Raw genomic sequence first — 24,532 nt, 5'->3', positions numbered from 1 at the left:
CCTGTGGAGAGATACTCAGGGGCCCACATTCCAGCTGAGTGGCCAGACAGCAAGTGTGGGCAGCTGCACTTAGTACAGCACGTCGGGCGTTTGCCACGAAGCGGCCGACCTGGGTTCAATCCCCAGCATCCATCTGGCCCCCCAAACATCACCAGGAGGAATCCCACCCTAAGCAGAGAGCCAGGAATAATAGCATCGCTGGGTGTGGCCCAAACATTTTTCTAAGTAAAAAAATATACAAAAATAAAATAAACTGTGCTCGTGAACGGAGCAGATCTGAACTGTCCACGCCAGCAGCATTACCGCCCCCCAACCCCCCGCCCCGTGCCCGTCCCCGCCTCCCTCTGTCGTCAGGGCCCTTGGGTCCCACTGCCTCTGGGAGGCCGGCTGGCAAGCATGGGTTGCCCGTCACCCCTGCACTAGCCCCCCGCAAGCAGGGCCACCACCCCTCCAAACATTAGTCATAAATAGAATTCATTTTTCAAAAAAGGAGCACGGGCCTGAGAGAACAGAGGAATGGAGGCCGGGGCCTTGTACGCAGCTGAGCCTGGTTCCTTCCTCAGCACCATCCAGGGCCCCTGAGCACAGAGCCAGGAGCCACCGAGCACTGCTGGGTCTGGCCCCCAGATGAAAACAAAACAAGCCTAAATGAAGACATGACGGCCAGGAGAGAGCTCAGGGGGCTAAAGATGTAACTGATGTGCCCGAGGGTCAGATCCCAGCCCACTGGGGGGGACGGTGCCCTCGGCACCCCGGGAGCGATGGAACGGAGTAGCCCCAAGCAGCACGAGGTGACCCCAAAAACAAACCATTGGGATGTTCAGTCTAAATTCAGTTCAGCCTTTTTTCCTTTGGGTTTCAGGGGCACCCCTAGTGGTGCTCAGGGCTACACTGGCAGCGCCAGACTGAGTCCTTGTCAAGGCAGTTCCCGCGCGCTGGGTAAGGGCCTGACTTGGAACTGGGCAGCCGTGGCTTGCTTTGGTTTGGGGCCACACCAGGCGGTGCTGAGGACTTACTCCTGGCTCTGTTCTCAGATCACTGTTGGAGGAACTTGGGGACCCTGTTGGGTGTTTGCCAGGGATCGAACCCGGGTTGGCCATGTGCAAGGCAGGCGCCCTATCCTCCGAAGGATAGCTCAGGCCCAATGCCCCCGATGCTCCTTAAATTAGCATTTATAGATCAGATAGGGAAATGTCAATTTGATGCTTGATATTAAGAAATCAACTTGAGGGGCTGGAACAATAGCACAGCGGGTAGGGCGTTTGCCTTGCACGCGGCCGACCCGGGTTCGATTTCCAGCATCCCATATGGTCCCCCGAGCACTGCCAGGAGTAATTCCTGAGTGCATGAGCCAGGAGTGACCCCTGTGCATCGCCGGGTGTGACCCAAAAACCAAAAAAAAAAAAAAAAAGAAAGAAATCAACTTGCTATGGGGCTGGAGAGAGTACAGTGGGTAAGGAGCTTGCCTGGCCTGTGGCCCACCCTGGTCGATCCCTGGGACCCTTAGGTTCCCCGGAACCCCACCAGGTGTGATCACTGAGCACAGAGCCAGGAGTAAGCCCAGGAGTAAGCCCTGAGCACCACCAGGTGTGGCCCACAAACCAAACCAAAGCCTAACAGCCTCTCTATTTTCCCGTGAACGTCCTACAGACTTTGGCAAGACCTGCTTCAAGTTCAGAGGGTCGGTGTCCGCTGCTCAGGGGTTTTGGGGTCAAGTTCGGCGCGCCTCAATTTTGCCCCGCCCACGGGCTCAGCTGAGCCACTCAGAGGCGCGCAGCCTGGTTAGGACCCGCCTTCTTCCGGGTAGTGCCGGTGCGCGTGGCCGGACTACATCTCCCAGAAGGCCCCGCGCCCGGCAGGCGGCAGCGTGATCGCCAGGACTACATTACCCAGAGGCCCCTTCGGAGAGGCGTTTGCCGAGTGTCGAGGGCGCGACCAGTGACCCGGCGCCTGTCGGAAGCCGCGGCGCGATTGGCTCGGGAGTCCGTCAGTTACGGCCCGACGCAGTTGGGTCTTGCTGTTGGGTCGTGCCTGGAGGGAGGGAGAGAAGAACGTTAGGAGCCGCGAGTGGAGGCGCGCCTGCAGCCGGGTGAGTGACCTCTACTCCGCCCTCCCGGCGGGGTGCTCGGGTCCTCTCTCCGGGGCGTCGCGCGGGGCGGCCACCGCGCACACGTGTCTCGCCTCCCCGGGCAGCGCCCGCGGGGCCGCGGGGGGCAGAGCCCGCCCGGCGGGCGCCCGCCGCCGCCTCGCCACACCGCACCCGGCTCGGGGTGCTGCACCCGCGTCCACGCGCGGGGCCGCCTGCCGAGCCCCCGCCACCCAGCACTCCTGCCCACGCCCCCTGCGCGCCCGAACTCGGGGGCCTCCGCACACACGCGGACTGAGTTAGAGGAGCGAGGCAGCTTCACACCCCCGCCGGCGCCAGCTGCCCGACAGCGCCCACGCCCTGCCTGTAGCCAGTGCCCTGTCTGGGATCAGTGACATGTCTGTGACCAGTGCCGTGCCTGCCACCAGTGCGGTGCCTATGATCAGTGCCGTGCCTATAACCAAAGCCGTGCCTATAACCAACGCCGTGCCTATGATCAGTGCCATGCCAATGATCAATGCCATGCCTATAACCAATGCCATGCCTATAACCAACGCCGTGCCTATGATCAGTGCCATGTCTATGATCAATGCCATCCCTATAACCAACGCCGTGCCTATGATCAGTGCCGTGCCTATAACCAACGCCGTGCCTATGATCAGTGCCATGCCAATGATCAATGCCATGCCTATAACCAATGCCATGCCTATAACCAACGCCGTGCCTATGATCAGTGCCATGTCTATGATCAATGCCATGCCTATGACCAATGCCGTGCCTATAGCCAATGCCGTGCCTGTGATCAATGCCATGTCTATGATCAGTGCCATGCCTATCACCAAAGCCGTGCCTGTGATCAGTGCCATGCCTATGATCAATGCCATGCCTATGATCAATGCCATGCCTATCACCACAGCCGTGCCTATAACCAAAGCTGTGCCTATTCCTCTGCCATGCCTCTGATCAGTCTTCTTTCCTCTTTAGATAAACTTCTCCAAGTCTTGTTGGTACCAGAACGACATTTGGAACAAGCAAGAAAAGTAAGGCCAGTGTGAATTGTATTTGCCCAGCCTTTCGCCTGCGGAATGACTGTGCAGACACATCTGGGGGTGCTTAGGGCTCACCCCCAGCAGTGGCCCCAACCCTTCCAGCTTTCTCGAACCCCCGTCCGGGTCCCATAATGTTCTTTTGTGTGTGAGAGGGGGGCCACCCCTGCAGTGCTCAGCGCCCCTGCTGGCAGTGCCGAGGGGACCGTGCATGTACCGTCAGGGGTTGAACTCCGAGCCGCCCGCATGCAGAGCACACAGAGCCAGGGCTGACTCTGGCCCCCGTCTCCCTTTTTCTTCTGGGACGGTCAGGTGGGGTTTGGGCTGGGGTTTGTAATGCTTCAGGGCTTACTCCTTGCTCGGTGCTCAGATGTCGCTTCTGGCAGGGCTCCAGGGAGTCTCTGTGGTGCTGGCATCAAACCGGTTCAGCTGCCTGCAGGGCCAGAGCCTTATCCACTGTGCTATCTCTCTGACCCCGGCTTCTCTCTTTTTTGGAAAACTTACTACAAGTGGCTTCTCCCGTGAGCAGCCGGCTGGACCAGGCAGGGCAGACCTCATTCCCGTTTTCTAGAAAACAGAGCCCGAGCCGGGAAGATGGTTTCCCCTCACGCCGTCCTCTGAGCAGGGCATGGCCCCGGAGGCCCCCAGCATGGTTGGGGTGAACCAGGTGTCCCCAGCACTGTAGGGGACCCTCGCATTGCAATCCTGGCGCAGTTGACCAAGAGAGTCACCGTTGGGGGCCCCCAAGTCTCCTGAGCAATTCTTGAGAGCCCCCAGCATCACCCCAAAAGAAGAAAGAAAGAAAAGGGGACTAGGCTCAATCAGCCTGCTCAGGTACAGCGAGGCGGAATGGAACTCAGGTGGGAACTTGCCTTTACAGGACCATTTGCAGCTGTACCTCCTCCCGCCTGCAGGGGGCAATGTGATGAAGCAGGCTCCGGGAGGCGCCTGTGGCCAGTTGTGGGTCAGGAGCCCCAGGTTGTTTCATTTTGTTTGTTTTTTGAGTTTTTTTTTTTTTTTAACTTTTGGGGATCACACCCAGCGATGCTCAGGGCTCTGGCTGAGCCACTCTCACTTCTCTCACTCCTGGCTCTGCGTTCATTCAGGAATCACTCCTGGCGATGCTCAGGGGACCATATGAGATGCCGGGAGTCGAACCCTGGTCAGCTGCATGTAAGGCAAACACCCTCCCTGCTATGCTATTGCTCCAGCCCTGATGTCCCAAGTTTAAACACCTTCACAGGTCCTGAGCCGGCAATGCGGAGTGCTCCAGCCCTTGGAGCCATATCCCTTGCCTGGAATAAGCCTGGATTTTTTTTTTTTCTTTTTGGATCACACCGGCAATGATGCTCAGGGCTGACTCCTGGCTCTGCACTCAGGAATCACTCCTGGCGGTGCTCGGGGGACCCTATGAATGCTGGGAATCAAACCCGGGTCAGCTGGGTGCAAAGAAAACGCACTACCTGCTGTACTATCACTCTAGCCCCTAGCTTTTTTTTTTTTTTGCTTTTGAAGCCTGTTTTTATTTTTTTATTTTTATTTTTATTTTTTTATTTTTTATTGAATCACCATGTGAAAAGTTACAAAGCTTTCAGGCTTAAGTCTCAGTCATACAATGATCAAACACCCATCCCTTCACCAGTGTCCATGTTCCACCACCAAGAACCCCAGTGTACTCCCGTCCCACCCCCACCCCCACCTGTGTGGCTGGTGATTTTCACTTTAATCTCTCTTTACTTAGATTACATTCAATATTTCAACAGAAAACTCACTATTATTACTTGAAATTTCTCCCCAACAATCAGACCTGCCCAAAAGGCATCATTTGATCATTTGTTTTCCATTGCTGAGAATGAAGAGCCTATGAGGTCACGGGGCGGTTTTGGATTTCTGGTATTTTAGTAATTAAGTCGAGAGGAATTTCTGCCAGAAGTTGCATCACTGCAAGCTCGTACCTCTGTTTAGTGGGCCTTATAAGGTGGTGGTCGCCACGCCTCTGGGGACAGAAAAGGCCGAGAGAGCTGGAGCGATAGCACAGCGGGTAGGACATTTGCCTTGCACGCGGCCAACCTGGGTTCAATTCCCAGCATCCCATATGGTCCCCTGAGCAGCGCCAGTAGTAATTCCTGAGTGCAGAGCCAGGAGTAACCCCTGTGCATCGCCAGGTGTGACCCAAAAAGCAAAAAAAAAAAAGTAAGAAAAATCTTTCCCCTCCCAGGGCGGCACGGGGGGGCCGTAGCTTAGTTCACAGTCTAGAGGCATTTCTGCAAGAGGCCGCTGGGTGCCGAGAGTAGTTAGGGGGCTTCCGGTATCGTGGGTGTTCAGGAACAGAGGGCCGCTCGTGTCTGAAGCCTGTTTTTAAATTCGCTTTTGTTAGGTCACACGTGGCGTTGCTTAGGGCTGGGGACCCTGTGTGATGCTGGGGATCGAGCCAGGGTCGCCCAAGAGAAAGGCCCGCGCCAACCCCCCCCCCCCGTGCTATCTCTCCAGCCCCTGCATTTTCCTTTCTGCATATTCTGTGCTGTGGATCAAGCCCGGAGTCTCAAACACGCTGGACACGTGCTTTCCCACCGAGTCACGTCCCCAGCCTGACACTTTGCGTCTTATAAGCCAAACCTGAGGAGAGATGCTAGAAGAACCTATGTGAAGTGGAAATATGAAGCTGATGTTTTGTTGCTGTTTGCTTTTGTCTTGGGAGGGTCACACCTGGTGGTCCCAGGGCCCACGTGGCTCTGCACTCAGGGGTCACTCCTCGTGCTGCCAGGAAGACAACTCAAAAGATGATATTTTTTTTCTTTTTGTTTTTGTTTGGGGGCCACACCCAGCAGTGCTCAGGGAGCACTCCTGGCAGGGCTCAGAGGACAGCATGGGGTTCAGGGATTCAAACCGCGGTCACCTGTGTGCAAAGCAAGGGCCCTGCCTGCTATGTTCTCTCTCTGGTCCTTAGGGCGTTTTTGGGTTTTTTTTTTTTTCTTTGCTTTTTGGGTCACACCCAGCAGTGCTCAGGGGTTACTCCTGGCTCTGTACCCAGGAATCTCTCCGGGCAATGCTTGGGGGACCATATGGGATGCTGGGGGTCGAGCCCGGGTCAGTCACCTGCAAGCCCCAAAGGTGGTAATTGATTTATTAATCTCTCTTTCCACAAGGTGACTGTCGTGCTCTCATCTCAAGGAGCCCGGGGTGCAGAGCCAGGGTAAAGCCCCGAGCAGCCTGGTGTGACCCAAAAAGGCAAAGTAAGAAATGGAAAAAAGAAGTCAGGGAGGGCTGAGCCCCCAGGCCGTGTGCTGTGCTTTTGCGTGACCCGTGTCACGGCCGCCTGTGCCTGGTCGCCCTGGCGTTGCTGGGGAGGGGTCGCTGGGTGTGGGGCCACTGCCGGGGACTGGGCTCTCCAGGCTCTGGGGACAAGGGGGCAGGGGGCTCCCTGTGACCCAGGAAACAGGAAGAGCAGGGGTGAGGCCCTCAGGTGGGAGGAGCCGGGGGAGGGAGGAAGAGCAGGCACAGGGTGAGGGTGTGAAGAGGTCAGTGGGTCGGGGGCCTGGGAGCAGCGTTTCAGGGCGTAGACGCCCCCTGCACCCCCCACCCGCGGCAGACAGGCCTGCCTCTCCCAGGGGTCCCCACTCCCACCCTCTCGGGGGTCCTGGAAGGCCGCAGTCTTGGTGGTGGGACTGGTGTTGGAATATCGAATGTAATTCACTATTGTGAACAACTTTATAACAATAAAATAAAATTGGGGGAAAACGGGTTTGTTTTTTTTTTTTTTTGCTTTTTTTGGATCACACCTGGCGATGCACAGGGGTCACTCCTGGCTCTGCACTCAGGAATCACCCCTGGCAGTGCTCAGGGGACTCTATGGGATGCTGGGAATCGAACCCAGGTCGGCCGCGTGCAAGGCAAACGCCCTACCCGCTGTGCTATTGCTCCAGCCCCCCCTTTTTTTTTTCTTTTTGTGTCACACCCGGCAATGCTCAGGGGTTCCTCCTGGCTCTGCACTCAGGAATCACTCCTGATGGTGCTCGAGGGGGCGGGGGCCCTATGGGATGCTGGGGATTGAACCCGGGTGGGTTGTGTGCCAGGCAATGTACTGTTGCTCCAGCCCTGGAAAAAATTTATTTAAAAGGGCTGTGGTCAGGGCCGGAGCGACAACACAGCGGGGAGGGCATTTGCCTTGCATGCAGCCGACCCGGGTTCGATCCCCGGCATCTCATAGTGTCCCCGAGCACTGAGTGCAGAGCCAGGAGTAACCCCTGATCATTGCCATGTGTGACCCAAAAAGCAAAAAAAAAAAAAGCAGCTGTGGTCTTGGGGTCCTGTCCTGGCCCCCACAAGCTCAGGGGGGCAGGCGGCACCAGCACCATGTTCTCAGGGACGGGGGGCAGAGGGGACCGGAAAAGGATGTGTGAGACGGAGGTCCAGGCCGTGGGTCGGGGTGCGTGAAAGAGCAGGGCAGAAGGAGGGACATGGGGGGCTTGGGGAGGCCGTGCCCTGCGTGTGTCCTTGTAGGCCGCTGCTGCCTGGGTTCGAATCCTGAGCACAGAGCCAGGACTTGGCCCTGAGCACCATTGCCTGAAGCCCCCCAAACACACACGCGCGCACAGACACACACGCACACACACACGGGACTTAGGTGCCTTGCCTACCTGAGACCTGGGTTCGATCCTCAGTGCTGCCAGCAAAGGGGGGCGGGGGAGGGGAGTGTCGGGTGGGGCCGGCCCGCTCTGGCCCGGCTGAGCCGCCTTCTCCCGCCCAGCTCCAAGCCGATGGACACCGTGTAGCCGCAGGCAGGGATGGTCGGCTACGACCCCGAGGCGGAAGACAGGACGGTGTCCAGCGCGCAGGTGGCGGCGGCCGGCTCCATGGCCGGGCTCATCACTCGGGCGCTCATCAGCCCCATGGACGTCATCAAGATCCGCTTCCAGGTGTGTCTGCCCCCGTGGGCGCGCCGGGCTCGGGCGGCCCCGCCCCGGCCTCCCTGACCGCCCCTGCTCGGCCCTTTAGCTGCAGGTGGAGCGTCTGTCCCCCAGGGACCCCAGAGCCAAGTACCACGGCATCCTGCAGGCCGCCAGGCAGATCCTGCGGGAGGAGGGCCCCAGGGCCTTCTGGAAGGGCCACGTCCCGGCCCAGCTGCTCTCCGTGGGCTACGGGGGCGTGCAGGTAGGCGCGGGGCAGGGCGAGGGGGGCGGGTGGGCAGCGGGAAGCCCACCGCTCACTTCTCTTCTCTGGGGGAGCCGGTTCCTGTCCCGCTGGCGATGAGGACGCGGGGCTGCCCTTGCTGCAGGACAGCTGCCCCGCCAGGGGCCGGAGGGCAGGGGTGCCCGCTAGGAGCTCAGGACATGGCGTTGCTGCGGAGAATTGCCTTGCCGGGGCCAGAGGGGGGCGGGGATCATGCCCAGCGGTGCCCGGAACTCTTGGTTCCGCTCTCAGGGGGCCACACCTTGTGGGGCTGGGGGGGTCTGTGTGGGGCGCTGGGCCAGGCCCTTACCTCCCCTTACTCTTGCTCTCGCCCAAAACATTGTTTTTTGTTTGGTTTTTGTTTTTTTGTGGCTTTGAGGGCCACACCTGGCCGGGACTACATGGAGTGCCAGGGATTAACCCGGGGGCCCCTGGGAAGGATTTTTTGGTATCGAGTTTCCCTCCTGTGTTTTCTTTTTCTTTGGTGTTTTGTGTTCTTATTTTGGGTCACACCCGGCGATGCTCAGGGGTTCCTCCTGGCTTGGTACTCAAGAATCACTCCCGGCGTGCTCGGGGGGACCCTGTGGGACGCTGGGGATCGAACCCGGGTCAGCTGCGTGCAGACGCCCTCCCCGCTGTGCTGTCGCTCCGCCCACCCCCCTCCCGCCACCCGTGTTACAGTCTCGGGCCCTTGGGCCCATTCGGCGTCTGATAGATGTGGGTCTGGTGCACGCGGCCTCGGGTCCGTCCCTGGGGGGGGACCCTCACCCCCGGTGATGCCGCCACTCCCTCGCAGTTCATGTCCTTCGAGACCCTCACGGAGCTGGTGCAGAAGCGAGGCGGCGAGCTCAATCCCAGCAAGTTCTCGGTGCACTTCCTGTGTGGCGGGCTGTCGGCCTGCGTGGCCACCCTCGCCGTGCAGCCCGTGGACGTCCTGCGCACCCGCCTCGCAGCCCAGGGCGAGCCCAAGGTGAGTGGCGGGGCGCCCGACCCGGGAAGCGCTTCGCGTGGTTGTTGTCTGACGTTTTTTTTCAGCAAGTAGGAACGTTTAGGGGCCGGAGCGATAGTGCAGTGGGGAGGGCGCTTGCCTGGCATGTGGCCAGCTGGGTCTGACCCCCTGCACCCCAGGTGGCCCTCGGAGCCTGCCAGGTGTGACCCTAAGACAAACAGCGACAAAATAGAAAGGCTTATTGAAAAGTAGGAGGGGGCCAGAGAGAGAGTGCAGTGGGCAGGGCACTCGCCGGCACGCAGCTGACCTGGGCTCAGGCCCCAGCACCCCAGGTGCTCCCCTGCGCCTGCCCAGGGTGACCCCGGAGAGCACAGGGCCCGGAGTCAGCCCTGGTCACTGTCCGGTGTGACCAAAACAAAAGTAGGAGAGAAAGAAACTCCCTGTCTGGGGAGGAACCGAGTATAGGACTGAGATCAGGTTTTGTTTGGTCATTTCTTTTCGGTTTGGGGCCACACCTGGCTGTGCTCAGGGGCTGCTCCCGGCCCGGCTCCCCGGGGGGTGCTCGAAGTGGCTCTCCGGGCGTCCCGGGCGTTGGGGGAGGGAGGTGTGTGGCCCCTGGACGAGAGCCACCGAGTCTGTCTCTCTCGTGTCTGGGCCACCCCTGCCGCTGGTGCTCGGGGCCGACTCCTGGCTCTGTGCTCAGGGATCACTCCTGGAGGGGCCCCGGGGACCCTAGGGGATGCCAGGGATGGAACCCGGGTCGGGCGCCCTCCCCACAGTGCTCTCTCTCCGCCCGCGGGGCTGTCAGCCAGCCTGCCTCTTCGAGGCTGCCCTCTGAATGCAGATTTGCTCAGCTGCCCGTGGGGCGGGCATGGGGCTCCGGGCAGGGGGTGGACAGGCCGTGCAGGTGCAGAGCAGGGGGGGAGGGGGAGGGGGGCTCGCCTCGCTTCATCCCGCAGAGCCCAGCGGCTTTGGTTTCCCCCGAGACCGGGTTAGAGGACACGGGAGCTGTGCGTGAGGCTTCAGAAGCCCAGACGGGGGGAAGCGGGGGGCCAGGGGCTCCCCGAGGTCGCCGCCCGCCATGATCTCTTTCCCCGCACAGGTGTGAGGATGGGCACATGCGCCAGCCAAGAGAGAATCCTTTCTCGGTGCCGGAGAGATAGCGCAGGAGGGAAGGCACTGGCCTCGCATGCAGCCCACCCGGCTTCAACCCCCGGCGCCACCGAGGGTCCCCCGAGCCCACCGGGAGTGAGCCCTGAGCACTGCTCGGTGTGGCCCCAGAGCCAGAAAGAGTCATCTCCGTGTGGACTCTTACTTTCTTAAGCAAGATTTCATGGGCATGGACCACCGCCTGCAGTGCTCAGGTCTGACTCCTGGCTCAGTGCTCGGAGTCTGTGGTGCCGGCGTTGAACCCAGGCTGGCCGCATGCAAGGTAAGCGCCTTCTCTCCTGCACCCTTAGTGTCTCTCCGGCCGTACGAATGTGTAGATGTGTTTGGGGGCCACCCCTGGCGGTTCTCGTGAGCTGATGCTGGCGTGGGGGGCGCCCGGCCGCCCCGCCGTGCAGGGCCTGCACTCGGCACACACTCTCCCTCTGGCTCAGCCCTTTCTTTTTTCCAATTTGTTTCGGTTTTATTTCGGGTTGGGGAGGCCATACTTGCTGGTGCTCAGAGCTTCCTCCTGGCTCTGTGCTCAGGGAACGCTCCTGGCATGACTTTGGGGCCCCTGTGGGGTGCCGGGGACTGGCCTGGTGAGTGTGCAAAGCAAGCACCATCACCTTCCCCCGTTTAAAAACCATGGCGGTACAGAACTCTCCTCAGCTTTCAGTAGGTCACAGGGGCGGTGGAGACTTTGACGGGCCGGGAATATTAGTTATCATTGCATCAGAGGTTTCTGTTTGCCTCCCTGCACTCTGGTTTCTGCGTTCTGCCCCGGTACTTTTTTTTTTTTTTAATTTTTTTGCTTTTTGGGTCGATGCACGTGGTTACTTCTGGCTCATGCACTCAGGAATCACCCCTGGCGGTGCTCAGGGGACCGTATGGGATGCTGGGAATCGAACCCGGGTCGGCCACGTGCAAGGCAAACGCCCTCCCCGCTGTGCTATCGCTCTGGCCCTCTGCCATGGTACTTTTCCAGCCCCCAGTGGAGCATTTGAAGACTTCCTTGAAATATTTCGTGCCCCGTGGCTTCCAGGCAGGTGTTAGGGTCGGGGTCCAGGGTGGGGCCCAGCGTTAAGGCAGGTGTTGAGGTCGGGGTCCAGGATGGGGGTCTAGCGGTAAGGCAGGTGATAAGATGGGCCCGGGGAGGCCAGAGTAAAGCCGTTTTGCCGTGGGGAGATGCTGTCTGAAGGAGGACGCGGGGTTGAGAGGGAGGCGAAAGGCCAGACTGCGGCCGTCTGTGTGCTCTGGACGAAGGGCAGCCTGAGGGCCGGCCAGAGAGATGCTCCCGCGGCCTGAGCCTTCGTCCAGCAGCGAGGGCCGTTGCTTTGCCCTGGCCGGGCCGGGGTCTGTCTCCCTCACCCTGTGTGGCCCCTGAGCACCAGGAGTGACCCCTGCGCACCGCCAGGTCTGGCCCAAAGCAAACAAACAAGGCGCCCCTAGAGTCGCTGTGCCGGTGGTCCTCGGGCTGTGGCCCCTTCCCCATCACTGCAGCCTTCTGGGCCATCCTGGTGGCCACTGCCGCTGCCTCACGCCTCACGGGCTCTGCTTGGCCTCGGGACAGCTGTGACTTCTGTGCCCCTGGCCCCAGAAGCACCCTGTGGCCTTTTGCCTGAGTCCCTCTGGGGCGTGGGCCCCAGTCCATTTGCTCTGTCCTCCCTGGGCTGAGGGCTCTGGCTCAGGGGCACGGGGGTGCTGGGCCGAGTGCCCAGGCTGCACCCCCACGCCACCCCCTGTGCCTGCCCAGGTCTATAGAACACTGCTCGACGCGGTGGTGACCATGTACAGGACCGAAGGGCCCCTGGTCTTCTACCGCGGCCTGCAGCCCACCCTGCTGGCCATCTTCCCCTACGCCGGCTTCCAGTTCTCCTTCTACAGCTCCCTGAAGCAGGCCTACGAGTGGCTCCTGCCCCGCGACAGCTCCAACGGTGAGGGCCTTCATGGGACAAGTGCCCGCTGGCTCAGGCCCAGCTGAGGCACAGATACACCCAGTGCCAGTGTCCAATGTGCCCCCCATTCCTGCATGCCCCTTCCCCGGCCAGGAAGCCCCATCCCACAAGTCCCGCCCATAACTCCCTTGCTAAGCCCTGCCCTCTTCTCCACAAAGCCCCGCCCACAAAACTCTTGCCAAGCCCCACCCCATTCACAAACCCCGCCCACCACAGCCCCACCACTAAGCCACGCCCCTCCACCCTGTAGCCCTACCCCATTCACAAAGCCCCGCCCACCGATGCCCTTGTCAGGCCCCGCCCTCCTTGCCCCACTCCCTCCCATCCTTCACACCTAGCCCCGCCCTCATCCAGGCCACCTCCCACTTCGCGCCTCGCCCACCTCCACCCCATGTGGCCCCCGTGCCCAGTGCCCAGTGGCCTCTCCCACAGTTCCATCGCTTTGAGCACCAGTATTTGGGGGCAGGGGCACGCTGGCTTTAGGATCAGGACCGTGAGTCATACCTGATCACTTTGGCGTGGAGCTGAGGGGTCACCGGGCAGGGCCGAGCCTGTGCCCCCCAGCAGCCCGTCCTGCCTGCGGACTGGACAGCGGGGCGGGGCCCAGGGTGGGGCTCAGGCCTTGGCCTTACTGACTCTGCTTCCTCTCACATTTTCCTCATTCTGCGTCCTGGGCTCAGGGAACTTAAAGAATTTGATTTGTGGCAGCGGAGCTGGAGTCATCAGCAAGACCCTTACGTACCCCCTGGACCTCTTCAAGAAGCGCCTGCAGGTCCGCGGGTTCGAGCACGCGCGCACCAACTTCGGCCAGGTGAGCCCCGCCCCTCACTGGGCCTCGGAAGGGCCTGGCAGCACCCCCACTGCCGCTGGCCCCAGCCGGACCCCCTGCTCCCCCAGCACACACACCGACTCCTACAGGCCGTGGGTATTGTGGAAACACCCAGGCAGGGAGCTCTGGGCCACGCCTGCAGTGCTCAGGGCGCACTCCTGGTGGTGCTCCCAGCTCCACAGGCTGTCGTGGGGATGGAACCAGGCCGGTTGCCTGCCGGAACGGGCCTCCCGCTGTGCTCCTTCTCTGGCCCCCTCTACTCTGGGTTTTTTCTTTTTTTGAAAATGCTGGGTCTCGGGGCTGGAGCAATAGCATAGCGGGTAGGGCGTTTGCCTTGCATGCAGCCGACCCGGGTTCGATTCCCAGCATCCCATATGGTCCCCTGAGCACCGCCAGGAGTAATTCCTGAGTGCAGAGCCAGGAGTAACCCCTGTGCATCGCCGGGTGTCACCCAAAAAAAAAGCAAAAAAAAACCCAAAACATTAACACCAAGAGTCAGGCTCAGTTTGGGACAAAGAGCACTTCACAGGGAGTTCCTGGGCGGTTGGGAGCACAGAGACATGCCTCAGACTCGGCTCTCGGCGGGAAGGCCTGAGGGAAGCACAGAACTTCCTGTCAGCCGTTTTCAGTGTCTTAGAAAGCTCTGTGCTCCCCCCTCCCCAGGAGCCAGAGCCATTCTTTTTCTTTTTTTTCCTTTTTGGGTCACACCCGTCGATGCACAGGGGTCACTCCTGGCTCTGCACTCAGGAATTATTCCGGTGGTGCTCAGGAAGCCCTGTGGGATGCCAGGGATTGAACCCGGGTTGGCCCTGTGCAGGGCAGACGCCCTCCCCGCTGTGCTATGGCTCCGGCCCCCTCAGGTCTTTCTGTGAGGCTGATTAGCTGCAGGAGATACCCGTCCCTCCCATTGGCCCCCACTGCATCGTGTCTTTTTTTTTTTTCCCTTTTTGGGTCACATCCAGTGATGCTCAGGGGTTCCTCCTGGCTCAGGAATTACTCCTGGCGGTGCTTGGGTGACCCTATGGGATGCTGGGGATCGAACCCAGGGTCAGCTGCGTGCAAGGCAAACGCCCTCCCCGCTGTGCTAGCACCCCGGCCCCTGGATCGGGTTTTATTGTGTGCGGTAGCGGTGGATCATTCCAGGGCTGTGTCCTGCAGTGATGGGGACCACAGCCCCACAGACCAGGACAGGCGAGGAGGGACAGTGCAGGGCCAGGACAGCCAGGCAGCCCCGGGGCAGCCAGAGAATCGACCTTCTAGCTGGGATCCTTTTTCCAAGGTTGAAAACCCAGAGCAGTCAGCCTGGCACACTCACCGGTCACTCCGCCTCCCCGAGCATTGCGGATGCTCTGAATAAACACACCTGCACGCGGACAAAACGCGGCTGCCTGCAAGGCCAGGGATCTCCCAGCCCAACCTGTTGCCCGATTTGTCTGAATTCCTTTTTTTTTTCTTTTTTTCTTTTTGGGTCACACCCGGAGATGCTCAGGGGTTCCTCCTGGCTCTGCACTCAGGAGTTACTCCTGGCGGTGCTCAGGGGACCATATGGGATGCTGGGATTCGAGCCCGGGTCGGCCGCATGCAAGGCAAACGCCCTACCCGCTATGCTATCACTCCAGCCCCTGAATTCCTTTATTGATTTTTTTTTCTGGGGAGTCACACCAGGAAGTGCTCAGGGGTTACACCTGGCGGTGCTCGGGACGCCATGGGATAGAACCTGGGTCGGCTTCAGGCAAGGCAAACACCCTCCCGGCTGTGCTGCCACTCCAGACCCTGTCTGAATGCTGACAGGAAGAGGGGCTCTCCTGGGCAGGGGCGTCTGTGGGAGTGGAAAGGGGAGGTCAGCAAGGAGGGAATTGCAGTCGGGATACAGGCCGTGGGGTTCCCCCGCCCGGCTGGCGAGGGAGCCGGACTTGGTTCTTGACGTCATTGTCATGATGGGGAGTTACTGGAACTGGAGCTTTTGTTCATTCGTGGTTTGGTTTTGGTTTTGGGGCCCCACCCCGTGAGGCTCAGGGCTTACTCCAGGCGCTGCACCCAGCGATCACTCCTGGCAGAGCTTGGGGAACCCTTTGGGTTTTTTTTTTTTTTTTTTTGCTTTTTGGGTCACACCCGGCGATGCTCAGGGGTCACTCCTGGCTCTGCACTCAGGAATTACTCCTGGTGGTGCTCAGGGGACCATATGGGATGCTGGGAATCGAACCCAGGTCGGCCACGTCCAAGGCAAGCGCCCTCCCCGCTGTGCTATCGCTCCAGCCCCTTGGGGATCCCTTTGGGATGCCAGGGACAGAACGCAGGCCAGCCACCTGCAAGACAAACACCTGCTTGCTGTCCCACAACTCTGGCCCCGAGGTTTTGGGTGTTGGCGTCTGTGGTGCTGGCTGAGCCCAGGGCGTCAGCCCCGTGGGGAGGCACGTGCTCTCGGCTCGGCCGCCTTCCTGGCCAAAGCTGCCGAGCACTTCGGAGTGGAGGGAGGGGAGTGGGTCTGGAGTGTGGGGCAGCCGCAGGACACGCGGGAGATGAAGAGTTGCCAGCAGCGGAGCCGGGCGGGGACGGGGCTTGTCCTCGTGCTCCCGCCCTGCCCAGCCTGGCGCGGCAGGGACCCTTCCCCAGGGACCCTTCCCCGTCCCTGGCACTTTCTCCCGCCCCGCCCGCAGGTCCGCAGGTACACGGGCCTCCGGGACTGCGCCCGCCAGGTGCTGCGCGAGGAGGGCCCCCGCGGCTTCTTCAAGGGCCTGTCCCCCAGCCTGCTCAAGGCCGCCATGTCCACTGGCTTCGTGTTCTTCTGGTACGAGTTCATCTGCAGCCTCTTCCACTGCCTGAACAGGAGCAGCAGATAGCCCAGGGCCCCCGCCCGAAGGTCTCCGTCCCCGGCCGCTCTGGCCCGTGCCACCTGCGCCCTCTCTGCCCGGCCTTGCAGGAGGAGACCCCCGGGGCGGGCAGACACAGGACACCCGCCGGAGGGCCTGAGCTCGGGCCTGGGAGGACTAGGACAGAGGGGGCTGGAAGGGGCCTTGGCTTCGGCTGCCCCCCAAGGCCCCGTCTTCTCTGCGGGGGGTGTGGCGGCCACACTCGGGGCCCCTCGCTCCCCTGACAGACATTAAAGCTGCCAGCACATTCCACTGTGCTCCTCCCTCTTCGCTGCACGCGAAGCCACACGCTTCGTGTCCGCCCCGTGTCCGTGAGCCTGGGTGATTCTGGCCGGGCCAGCTGGCACCATGCCCACCTAGGGCACCTGGGCCCAGCCCAGCATGGCGCCGTGCGTGTGTCACAACTTGGTGAAAGGAGGCCGAAGGCCGGGCGTGTGCACCTGCCCCCACCGTGTCCTCAGAGCACTGTGAGTGAGGCGCTGGCCGCAGCCTCCCCGCAGGAGGCCCGACTTCATTCCCAGCTCCGCGGAAACACAAACCAAAAGGACGTGAAACAGAACCGAAGGCTGGACACGTCGGCGCTCAGGACGGAGCTCCCGGCTGTGCGAGGCCCTGGGTTCCATCCCGGGCACCCAGGCAAAGCCCTCACACACAGCCACCTCCCGGCCCCATCCCCGGCCTGTGGGGCAGCCCCGCGGGCCTCCCCGGCGCAGCACGGGACCCCGCGGCTGGAGTCTGGGGCCCCGCGAGCTGCTGCCTCGTGCCCGGCCGCTGTTCCGGAGGCCCGGGCAAGTCCCAGGTGCAGGCACGGCGTTGGCGAGCAGGAACTTTTAGAAAGGCCCCTCCTCTGAGAGGCTCCTTTTTATTTGGGGTCTTGGGGCTATACCGGGCGGGTGCTCAGGGCCGACTCCTGGCTCTGCACAGAGGGGTCACTCCTGGCAGGCTGGGCGGAACCGATGGGGTGCTGGAGATGGAACCCAGGTAGAATGCATGCAGGGCACCTAACCCTAACCCTGTGCTCAGGCCCCTCCCCTGCTTTCCGGGAACCAGTGTAGGGTCCTTTAGCTGGAGGTGCCCCTGACACTCTTCACTTGTCCCAGACAGAGGCAGTTCCGGGAGGCCCGGTGCCGGCCCCCGCTGGACCTGAAGAGGGAACGGGGCCTATGTCCTTCACCTTGCCCTAGCTCCAGCCTAGAGGGACGGAGCGTGGCTGCTGGCCAGCGTCACGGTCACTCCCTGTATCTGGCAAGCTGTCACCTGGGCCCTCGTAGCTGCCTGTGGGTTCTCAATTTTACCCCTATGGGTGGGAAGCGGCGTGGAAGGGTAGGAGGGTGTGATGCGGCCCCAGGGCAGGGCCCCGCTGCCCTCCCACTGCTCCCCCGACGCAGCCACGCCCCGCTCCGGCTCCGCCCACGCCGCGCGGCCGCCCCGGTGTCCTCCTGCGACCTGCTTACTCCGAGCCCTGGGTGGGCAGCGGAGGGCTGTCCCCGCCGGACACCCGGAGCTTCATGCAGGCCGGAGAGCACGTCCGGCCCAGTGCCGACGAGCCATCGTGGTCGCGGCTAGACCTGTGTCAGGTGAGGGGGGAGACAGGGCGGCGCGGGGGCAGTGTCCACGGACGTCCAGCGCGGCCCCAGCCTGGGCTAGAGTCCAGCGTCCTCGGCCCCGCGGCAAGGGCAGAGCCGTCGGGGCTCCGGTAGGTGGCGCCAAAGAGAAGGCCCCGCCCCACACCAGGCCCCGCCCCGTGTCTCAGGCCACGCCCCAGAGAGGGACCGCCCCCCCGACCGGTAGTCCCGCCCAGAGCCCGCCCCCGGCCCGTGGCCCCGCCCCGCTGACCCGCCACAGCGCCGCGCTAGGAAGTGACCTAAGCGGCGGCCGCACCGGCGGCTCCTCGTGGATGCGGGGCGCGCACCATGTCCACCGGGCGGGCTGTGGGCACGCGGGCGCGGCGCCGGCGCAGCAGGTGGGGCCCGGCGCCAGGTCCCCGGCGGCGGGCTTGGCGGGGGGGACGTGTCCGGCTCGGGGCGGCCGCGCAGTCGCTCCCCGTGACCGGAGCGGGGGGGACGCGGTCCCAGGGCCAACTCAGCGGGACACACCTGCGGACTCTCCTCGGCCCGGTTGGGCCGGGCTCTGCCCCGCGGGGAGCCAGTCGAACCAGTTGGTCCTGGGAGGGGCCTGGGCACCGCGGGGCTGGGGCCCCCGCACCCACCCACTCGCGCGGGCCGGCCGGCGCGGAGGCCTCGGGAGAGGGGCTGGGTGGGCTGGGTGGGCTGTCCCGCCCCGGGGGCCGCGCGGGGCTGCTCTCGCCGTCAGTGTCAGCCTCGCGCGCGCCGCCGGGCAGTGGGCGGGGCGCCTGGGCCGAGCCGCAGGTGTGTCCCGGCTGGAAGGGGACTCCCGAGGGAACCCCCGAAAACTAGAGCGTGCTCAGGAGTACCGCTGCCAAGCCTGGGCCAGCCCCCTCCGCGTGTCCCCGGGGCCTGCAGGCCCCGCGCCCAGCTCCGGCACCCCCTGGCTCCCCCTTGCAGGCGTGGCAGTTAGGCCCACCCCAGGACAGGTGTGCGGGCGATGGGGGAGCAGGGGCGAGAGGAGTACAAGATCCAGTCTTTCGACGCGCAGACTCAGCAGCTGCTGAAGACGGCCCTCAAAGGTGAGTGCGGGGCGGAGCAATGGGACGGCGGGAGGGGCGCCGCCCCTTACAGTCCCTTGAGCCCCACCCGGAGCGATGATCCCCGAACAGTATCCAAGGGTAAGCCCTGAGCTCCACTGGACGCGACACATACACACACACACCCGCGGCCAAAGAAAAGTGAGTGAAGCCCACCTGAGCTCGAGGGGGTCTGCCAGGCGAGCCCGGACCCCTCGGTCCTGAGAATCAGGTCAGCAGTGCAGTTCCCCGGCTGGAAGACAGGCGGCAGGGAAACTGACACTGGGGGGCGTGGCCCCGAGCCGGCCCCCAGGCTGGGCTTGTGGATCCCGGAGCCAGTACCAGCCTGCGGAGGGGCGGGCGCAGCGGGGCGCGGCCTCTGGCCCCTGTCGTCCGGCCCGGGCCCATGTGCCCACTGCAGGTGCAGGGCGGCCTGAGCAGGCAAGGCGGGCGCGTGCTGGGCACTGTCAGAGGCCAGCCCGGTGCCTGGGCAGCGCTGCCATTCCCTCCGAGCCCCACTGCGACGCAGCCGGCCTCCCTGGGCCGTGCCTGGCCCGGGGGTCTTAAGTGACTGGCTTTGTTTCTTGGGGGGACCCCGCCAACCAATGCTAAGGAGGAGGGCCCCCACAGTGTATTTTTTCGCTTTTTGGGTCATACTCAGCAATGCTCAGGGTTACCCCTGGCGGTGCTCGGGAGCCCATATGGGATGCCAGGGACCAAACCCGGGTCGGCCGCGTGCAAGGCAAAGGCCCTCCCCGCTGTGCTGTCGCTCTAGCCCCCGCCCCCCAGCCCAATAGCTCTTGACCACACAGTGCAAGGGAGGGGTCCCCAGGGGTCCCGTGGTGGTACTGAGACCTCCAGGACTTGGGAGGCTGACACCAGAATAGGCCCCTGGTCCAACACACACTGCACATTCGCTGTATTTCACCGAGTCTTGCTATTTTGGGGGGCCTCCTATGCGGTGCTCCCAGGGCTTGGGGGAACCATCCCCGGAGACCTTCAGCCCGGGGCAGCAGGCGAACTGGGTCTGGAGACAGTTCCCGTCAGTGCGGCCTGCAGAGCGACGGCCCCCTGGTCAGCACCCGCGCTCAGCGGCCCCTCCCCCACAGACCCGGCTGCCGTGGACCTGGAGAAAGTGGCCGGCGTGGTGGTGGACCAGTCTCTGCGCGACAGTGTGTTTAGCAGGGAGGCGGGCCGCCTGTGCAACGCCATCATCCAGGTGCGTGGGGCGCGGGCGGGGCGCCCCCCCCACCCCGCGCAGCTGCTCAGACCCGTCCCGCGCAGGCCGAGGGCAAGCAGACGGGCCAGAACGTCTTCCGGCGGGGCCTCCTCGACCGGCTGCAGCGCGAGTTCCAGGCCCGGGAGCAGCTGCGCGCGCGCTCCCCGCAGGCCTGGGTCTGCTACGTCACCTTCATCTGCAACATCTTCGACTACCTGAGGGTACGGCCCCGCCCCCGCAGCGCCCCGCCCCCCACGGCACCGCGCAGGCCCTCGGCTCACTCCTTTCCCCCCGCCCCGGCAGGTCAGCAACATGCCCATGATGGCCCTGGTGAACCCCATCTACGACTGCCTCTTCCGGCTGGCCCAGCCCGACAGTCTGAGGGTGGAGGAGGAGGTGAGGCGCGTGGGCGCTGCAGGGACCAGCCCCGGGGTTCAGCGAGACCCGCTGCTCAGGGGCACGCAGAGGACCTCCAGCGGCCGCGGGGGCCAGTCGGGAAGGCAAACTAGCAGGGGGGTAGAAGTGGGGCCCAGAGAGGCCGGGAGGGAAGACTCTTTGCCTGCAACGGGACAGATCCAGGTTCGATTCCTGGCACTCCACTTGGTGCCAAGCCCCTCCAGGAGTGAGCCCGGAGCACCACCAGGGCGGCCCCCAAACCAAAGAGGGGGAGCCTCTGGCGAGGAGCCCGCACCCTCGCCCCTTCCCGCCAGGGGGCCGCAGGGAGGGGTCGGCTGGCCGCCCGCTCACCCCAGCACCCCGCCAGGTGGACTGCCTGGTGCTGCAGCTGCACCGGGTGGGGGAGCAGCTGGAGAAGGTGAACGGGCAGCGCATGGACGAGCTCTTCATGCTGCTCCGCGACGGCTTCCTGCTGCCCGCCGGCCTCAGCTCCCTGGCGCAGCTGCTGCTGCTGGAGATCATCGAGTTCCGGGCGGCCGGCTGGAGGACCACCCCCGCCGCCCACCGCTACTACTACAGCGAGGTCTCCGACGAGGCCAGCTAGGCCGCCCTCTGTGCCCCCCTGCGGGGCCGAGCACGCGCAGGTCACAGACGCCGCTTGGGACACACGGGGCCTGGGAGCAGCCCAGCTGCAGGTTTAATGGTGGCGGGCACCTCGCGGGAGCGGGAGATTTTCTAATAAACCTTTGCTAACACGAGAGCCGCTTCCTCCCAGCGTCCCCCGGTCTCCAGGCGGCCGGAAAAGGCGGCCGGAAGGGGCCCGAATTGCCGCCAGACTCGGGGAGCCCAAAGTCATGATGTTCCCTTGCGGCAGGGTGATGGGGCCGGGGCAGTGCAGCCCGCACGGGGCTCGGGCCCCTCTCCCCGCACCCCTACCACCAGCGGTAGTGGGCAAGGGCCCGGTTGGCCTCGGCCATCTTGTGCATGTCGTGCTTCCTCTTGACCACGGGGCCCTGGTTGTGGAACGCCTCGAGCAGCTCGTGCGCCAGCTTCTCCGGCATCAGCATCCGCCGGGGCTTCCTCTTCCGGCACTCGGTGATCATCCACTTCATGGCCAGGAAGCGCCGCCGCTGGTCGCCCAGCGGCACAGGGACCTGCCAGGACGGGCGTGGCAGGGTGGGCCCAGGGCGGCCAGTTCCCAGGGACCGGCCCAGGCGAGCTCCCGCGAAGGGCCTGGCTCTCACTCGGCCTTTCGCCACTAAATGGGAGCTCCAGGCTTCTCGGGTGGAAACCATGGGTTCGACCCCTGGCACTGCATGTTCCTCTAAACACGGCTGGGAATGAACCCACCCCCAGCCTCAAGTCGGAAGTAGCCCCCAGGCCAAACACTTAAACTGTTGGGGCTGGAGCTATAGCACAGTGGGTAGGGCGTTTGCCTTGCATGCAGCCGACCCGGGTTCGATTGCCCAGCATCCCATATGGTCCCCTGAGCACTGCCAGGGGTAATTCCTGAGTGCAGAGTCAGGAGTGACCCCTGTGCATCACCGGGTGTGACCCAAAAAGAAAAAAAAAAAATCAAACCAAAAACCAAACAAAAGAAAAACACTTAAACGGAAGCTCAGCCAAGCCAATATAAGCACCAACTGGTACAAGTTGGCTGGGACTTCGCCAAGAATCATTGGCCAGGGCCCTGCTGCCTGCTGGGCCCGGGACACAGACAGGAGTGAGCCCGTGCCCTCAGCTTCCGCGACAGGCCCAGAGAGATGCACTGGCACACTGGAGCGCACGCTGTGCCTGCGAGAGGCCGGGTTTGCACCCAGCACTGCAGGGTCCCTGCAGCATCCCCAAGACGGGATGGGGCTGTATGAAGGCAGAAGCGTGAAGCCCCGCTCCTGGCAAGCACAGTTAAAGCCTAGAACACCTGCCCCTCATTCAGTTCCACAAAGGGCGCTGAAACGTCAGTCCACACCGGGCCAGACCCCAGGTAAGATTTGGAAACACAAGCTGCTGGCTTAGGGCTCAGGACTGGACAGAAGGGGTGGGGGTACAGGGGGACTTCCAAAAATGAGACACGTGCTTTTGGTGGGGGTGGGGGGCACGCTCAGTGTGCTCAGGGGTTATTCCTCCTGGCTCTGTACTCAAGAATCAGCCCTGGTGGTGTTCGGGGACAGGATGGGATGCCAGGGATCAAACCCAGACCAGCCCCGTGGAAGGCAATGTCCCACCCGCTGCACTGTCTCTCCGGTCCCCCAGGGAAGACGAGGATAATGCTTCATCTTCCACCTCCGCTATGGTTACTGCTCTCGAGAGCACTCCTGACCGGGGGGGGGGGGGGGGGGCGCACCAGGACACCCCCCCTCATCCAGCTCCCATCTCTGGCATTCCTGGTGGGTCCAGGCCCTTCAGAGCGATCAGTCCGGCCCCGCCCGCTCACCTGGTAGAAGTGGCCGCCCTTGAGGATGGGCACCAGCCCGATCACAGGCTCACAGTTCTTCAGCGCCTGGTGGAAGATGGTGTAGGGGTTGCGCTCGATGCTGGCCTGAGCCTCGCCGGAAGCCATGTGGTACTTCTCGAACTGTTTCCTCTTTACAGCTTCCAGAGTCTGCAAAGGGACATGGTGGCAGTGGCTGGCCCGACTCCCTGGAGCCTCGGCCTGTGCCTTGGCCCGTGATTCCCAGCCATCCCCTCTGCCAACAAGCCTGAGAGTTCCAAAGTGCTTTGCGTCTGAGTGGAACAGGGCAGAAGGAGGCTGTGGGGGGGGACGTGTGGGCACAAGCTGAGATATTGGGGGGGGGGAAGCATATGACTTGGGCCCAGCAGGTCTGCACATACACACCGGAAGTTCATTTCATTTCATTTTGTTTCTGCTTACGCTGGGCAGTGCTTAAAGAACTACTTGTGGTGCCAGGGACTGAACCAGGATGGGCAGGACTCAAAGGAATGCCTCTCTCTCATGCTCTCTCTTGGGACCCAGTAAGTCGTTTTGTTTTGGGGTCACACCCAGCGGTGTTCAGGCGTCACGCCTTACTCTGCACTCAGGAATCACTTGTGGCGGGCTTCGGGACCCCATATGGGTGCTGGAGACTGGCCCCAGGTGGGCTGCACGCAAAGCAAGCGCTTTCCCCGCTGACCTCTCTCTCTGGCCCCCTGGAACTCGCCCAGTGAGAGGCGTGCTGAGCCCGGAGCCGCTTACCTGCGTCATGAGCGACCTGGCCAGCACTTTGTTTCCTCCCTTCATCATCATGTTGGTGAATTTACTGAGGGAGAAAAAGGACACGTTCAGCTTTCCCCGGCTGAACCCCAGCGTCCGGCCGGTGGCGTCCCCCCCGCCCCAAACTGTCCCAGCCAACGGAACCGAAGCGTGCACTCCCGTCGGACCTGATCACTGGGTCCTCGAACACGGAGATGGTGCTCTTGGCCGGGGTGGCTTTGAAGAGCTGCGTCTTCCTCAGCTCCCGCTCATGCCTGTCTTCCTCACTGAGCTCGGCCAGCGGCTTGCGGTAATACGCCTTGTCAACCTGGGGGTCCTTATATTCGGGACCATAGCGGCTCCACCGCACCTGGGTCAGCCTGGGGGCGCGGGAGTATGCAGAGGACAGAAGTTGACCCCACAAGTGAAAGGGCTTGACTCAACAATGGGCACAGATGCCAGCCCGCGCACAAAGGGGGAGCTGCAGGAGACCCGGGAAGAGGCGAGGGCCTCTCCCCAACGGGCCGGGAGGGAGAGCTCCTCCGCCCGAGAAAACGGTACGGCCGGCTCCCGAGCTCGGCCTAGGGGTCCCTAAGCCTCACCCCTACGTTGCAACGCAGCGCCCACCCACCCCAGCGCGGAGCCCCGGGCAGCCGCACTCGGCTCCGAGCGGAGCCCTGCACCGCCCGAGCCCTCGCTCGGCTGCAGAGCGGCCCCGCCGAAGGTCACGCAGCGCGTCAACGCTGCAGCGCTCGCGGCCCGCGGGCCCTCTCCCGTCCCCGCGCGACCTGCCCGTGGCCCCTCTCCTTCCCCGCAGGTCTCGACGTCCAGGCCCGCGCGGCCCCCGGCTGTCCGCCCCGACCCCTTACCCTGGGAGCCGCAGAGCAGCGCCGCGCACGCTCAGCACCAGCCGCGACCACCCTCGCGCAGCTCTCACCGCGGGGGCAGCCATCTTGGCTGGCGGCGAGGACCCCGCGCGGGCTGCCCGCGGCGTGCCCGAGCGAATGACGGGGGACGGGGAGAAAAGGCG

General features: G+C 63.0%; 3 protein-coding genes across 5 annotated transcripts; 2 read left to right on the top strand and 1 right to left on the bottom strand.

Moving 5' to 3' along the window:
- Positions 1–1,954: 1,954 nt before the first annotated feature.
- SLC25A19 (solute carrier family 25 member 19) lies at positions 1,955–16,306 on the top strand. Of its 2 annotated transcripts, XM_055129795.1 has the most exons (9): positions 1,955–2,089; positions 3,071–3,126; positions 6,279–6,365; positions 7,880–8,048; positions 8,128–8,283; positions 9,098–9,271; positions 12,153–12,333; positions 13,035–13,165; positions 15,841–16,306. In XM_055129795.1, exons 4-9 carry the CDS (start codon positions 7,917–7,919, stop codon positions 16,021–16,023), a joined length of 957 nt encoding a protein of 318 aa, XP_054985770.1. In that variant the 5' UTR covers positions 1,955–2,089; positions 3,071–3,126; positions 6,279–6,365; positions 7,880–7,916; the 3' UTR covers positions 16,024–16,306. The 2 variants fall into 2 exon arrangements, with proteins under 2 accessions (XP_054985770.1, XP_004615775.1); XM_004615718.2 differs by lacking the exon at positions 6,279–6,365 and having other exon boundaries at positions 15,841–16,303.
- Positions 16,307–17,487: 1,181 nt separating this feature from the next.
- Positions 17,488–21,067, top strand: MIF4GD (MIF4G domain containing). Of its 2 annotated transcripts, none has more exons than XM_055129797.1 (6): positions 17,488–17,630; positions 18,579–18,700; positions 19,807–19,916; positions 19,982–20,137; positions 20,220–20,312; positions 20,680–21,067. In XM_055129797.1, the coding sequence occupies exons 2-6, from the start codon at positions 18,619–18,621 to the stop codon at positions 20,914–20,916; spliced, it is 678 nt and encodes a 225-aa protein (XP_054985772.1). In that variant the 5' UTR covers positions 17,488–17,630; positions 18,579–18,618; the 3' UTR covers positions 20,917–21,067. The 2 variants fall into 2 exon arrangements, with proteins under 2 accessions (XP_054985772.1, XP_054985771.1); XM_055129796.1 differs by lacking the exon at positions 17,488–17,630 and adding an exon at positions 17,647–18,016.
- Positions 20,985–24,502, bottom strand: MRPS7 (mitochondrial ribosomal protein S7). The gene is made up of 5 exons (XM_004615666.2): positions 24,372–24,502; positions 23,691–23,882; positions 23,506–23,569; positions 22,747–22,914; positions 20,985–21,466 (listed from the first exon to the last, which is right to left on the bottom strand). Exons 1-5 carry the CDS (start codon positions 24,452–24,454, stop codon positions 21,245–21,247), a joined length of 729 nt encoding a protein of 242 aa, XP_004615723.1. The 5' UTR covers positions 24,455–24,502; the 3' UTR covers positions 20,985–21,244.
- Between the last annotated feature and the right edge of the window lie 30 nt (positions 24,503–24,532).

The sequence above is a fragment of the Sorex araneus genome, chromosome 3 (assembly GCF_027595985.1).
Source record: "Sorex araneus isolate mSorAra2 chromosome 3, mSorAra2.pri, whole genome shotgun sequence".
Taxonomy (NCBI): Eukaryota; Metazoa; Chordata; class Mammalia; order Eulipotyphla; family Soricidae; genus Sorex; species Sorex araneus.
The sequence above is the reverse complement of the archived record's forward strand: the minus strand, read 5'-3'. Positions and strand labels throughout refer to the sequence as shown.

Bases quoted from the DNA above. Each gene is read 5' to 3' on its own strand.
- MIF4GD (XM_055129797.1), top strand. From the start codon at position 18,619: ATGGGGGAGCAGGGGCGAGAGGAGTACAAGATCCAGTCTTTCGACGCG. The intron at 18,701-19,806 runs GTGAGTGCGGGG...CCTCCCCCACAG, and splicing joins GCTGAAGACGGCCCTCAAAG to ACCCGGCTGCCGTGGACCTG. The intron at 19,917-19,981 runs GTGCGTGGGGCG...CGTCCCGCGCAG, and splicing joins TGTGCAACGCCATCATCCAG to GCCGAGGGCAAGCAGACGGG.
- MRPS7 (XM_004615666.2), bottom strand. From the start codon at position 24,454: ATGGCTGCCCCCGCGGTGAGAGCTGCGCGAGGGTGGTCGCGGCTGGTG. The intron at 22,915-23,505 runs GTAAGCGGCTCC...GTCCCTTTGCAG, and splicing joins CCAGGTCGCTCATGACGCAG to ACTCTGGAAGCTGTAAAGAG. The intron at 21,467-22,746 runs GTGAGCGGGCGG...CCGTCCTGGCAG, and splicing joins AGGGCGGCCACTTCTACCAG to GTCCCTGTGCCGCTGGGCGA.
- SLC25A19 (XM_055129795.1), top strand. From the start codon at position 7,917: ATGGTCGGCTACGACCCCGAGGCGGAAGACAGGACGGTGTCCAGCGCG. The intron at 8,284-9,097 runs GTAGGCGCGGGG...ACTCCCTCGCAG, and splicing joins TGGGCTACGGGGGCGTGCAG to TTCATGTCCTTCGAGACCCT. The intron at 9,272-12,152 runs GTGAGTGGCGGG...GTGCCTGCCCAG, and splicing joins CAGCCCAGGGCGAGCCCAAG to GTCTATAGAACACTGCTCGA.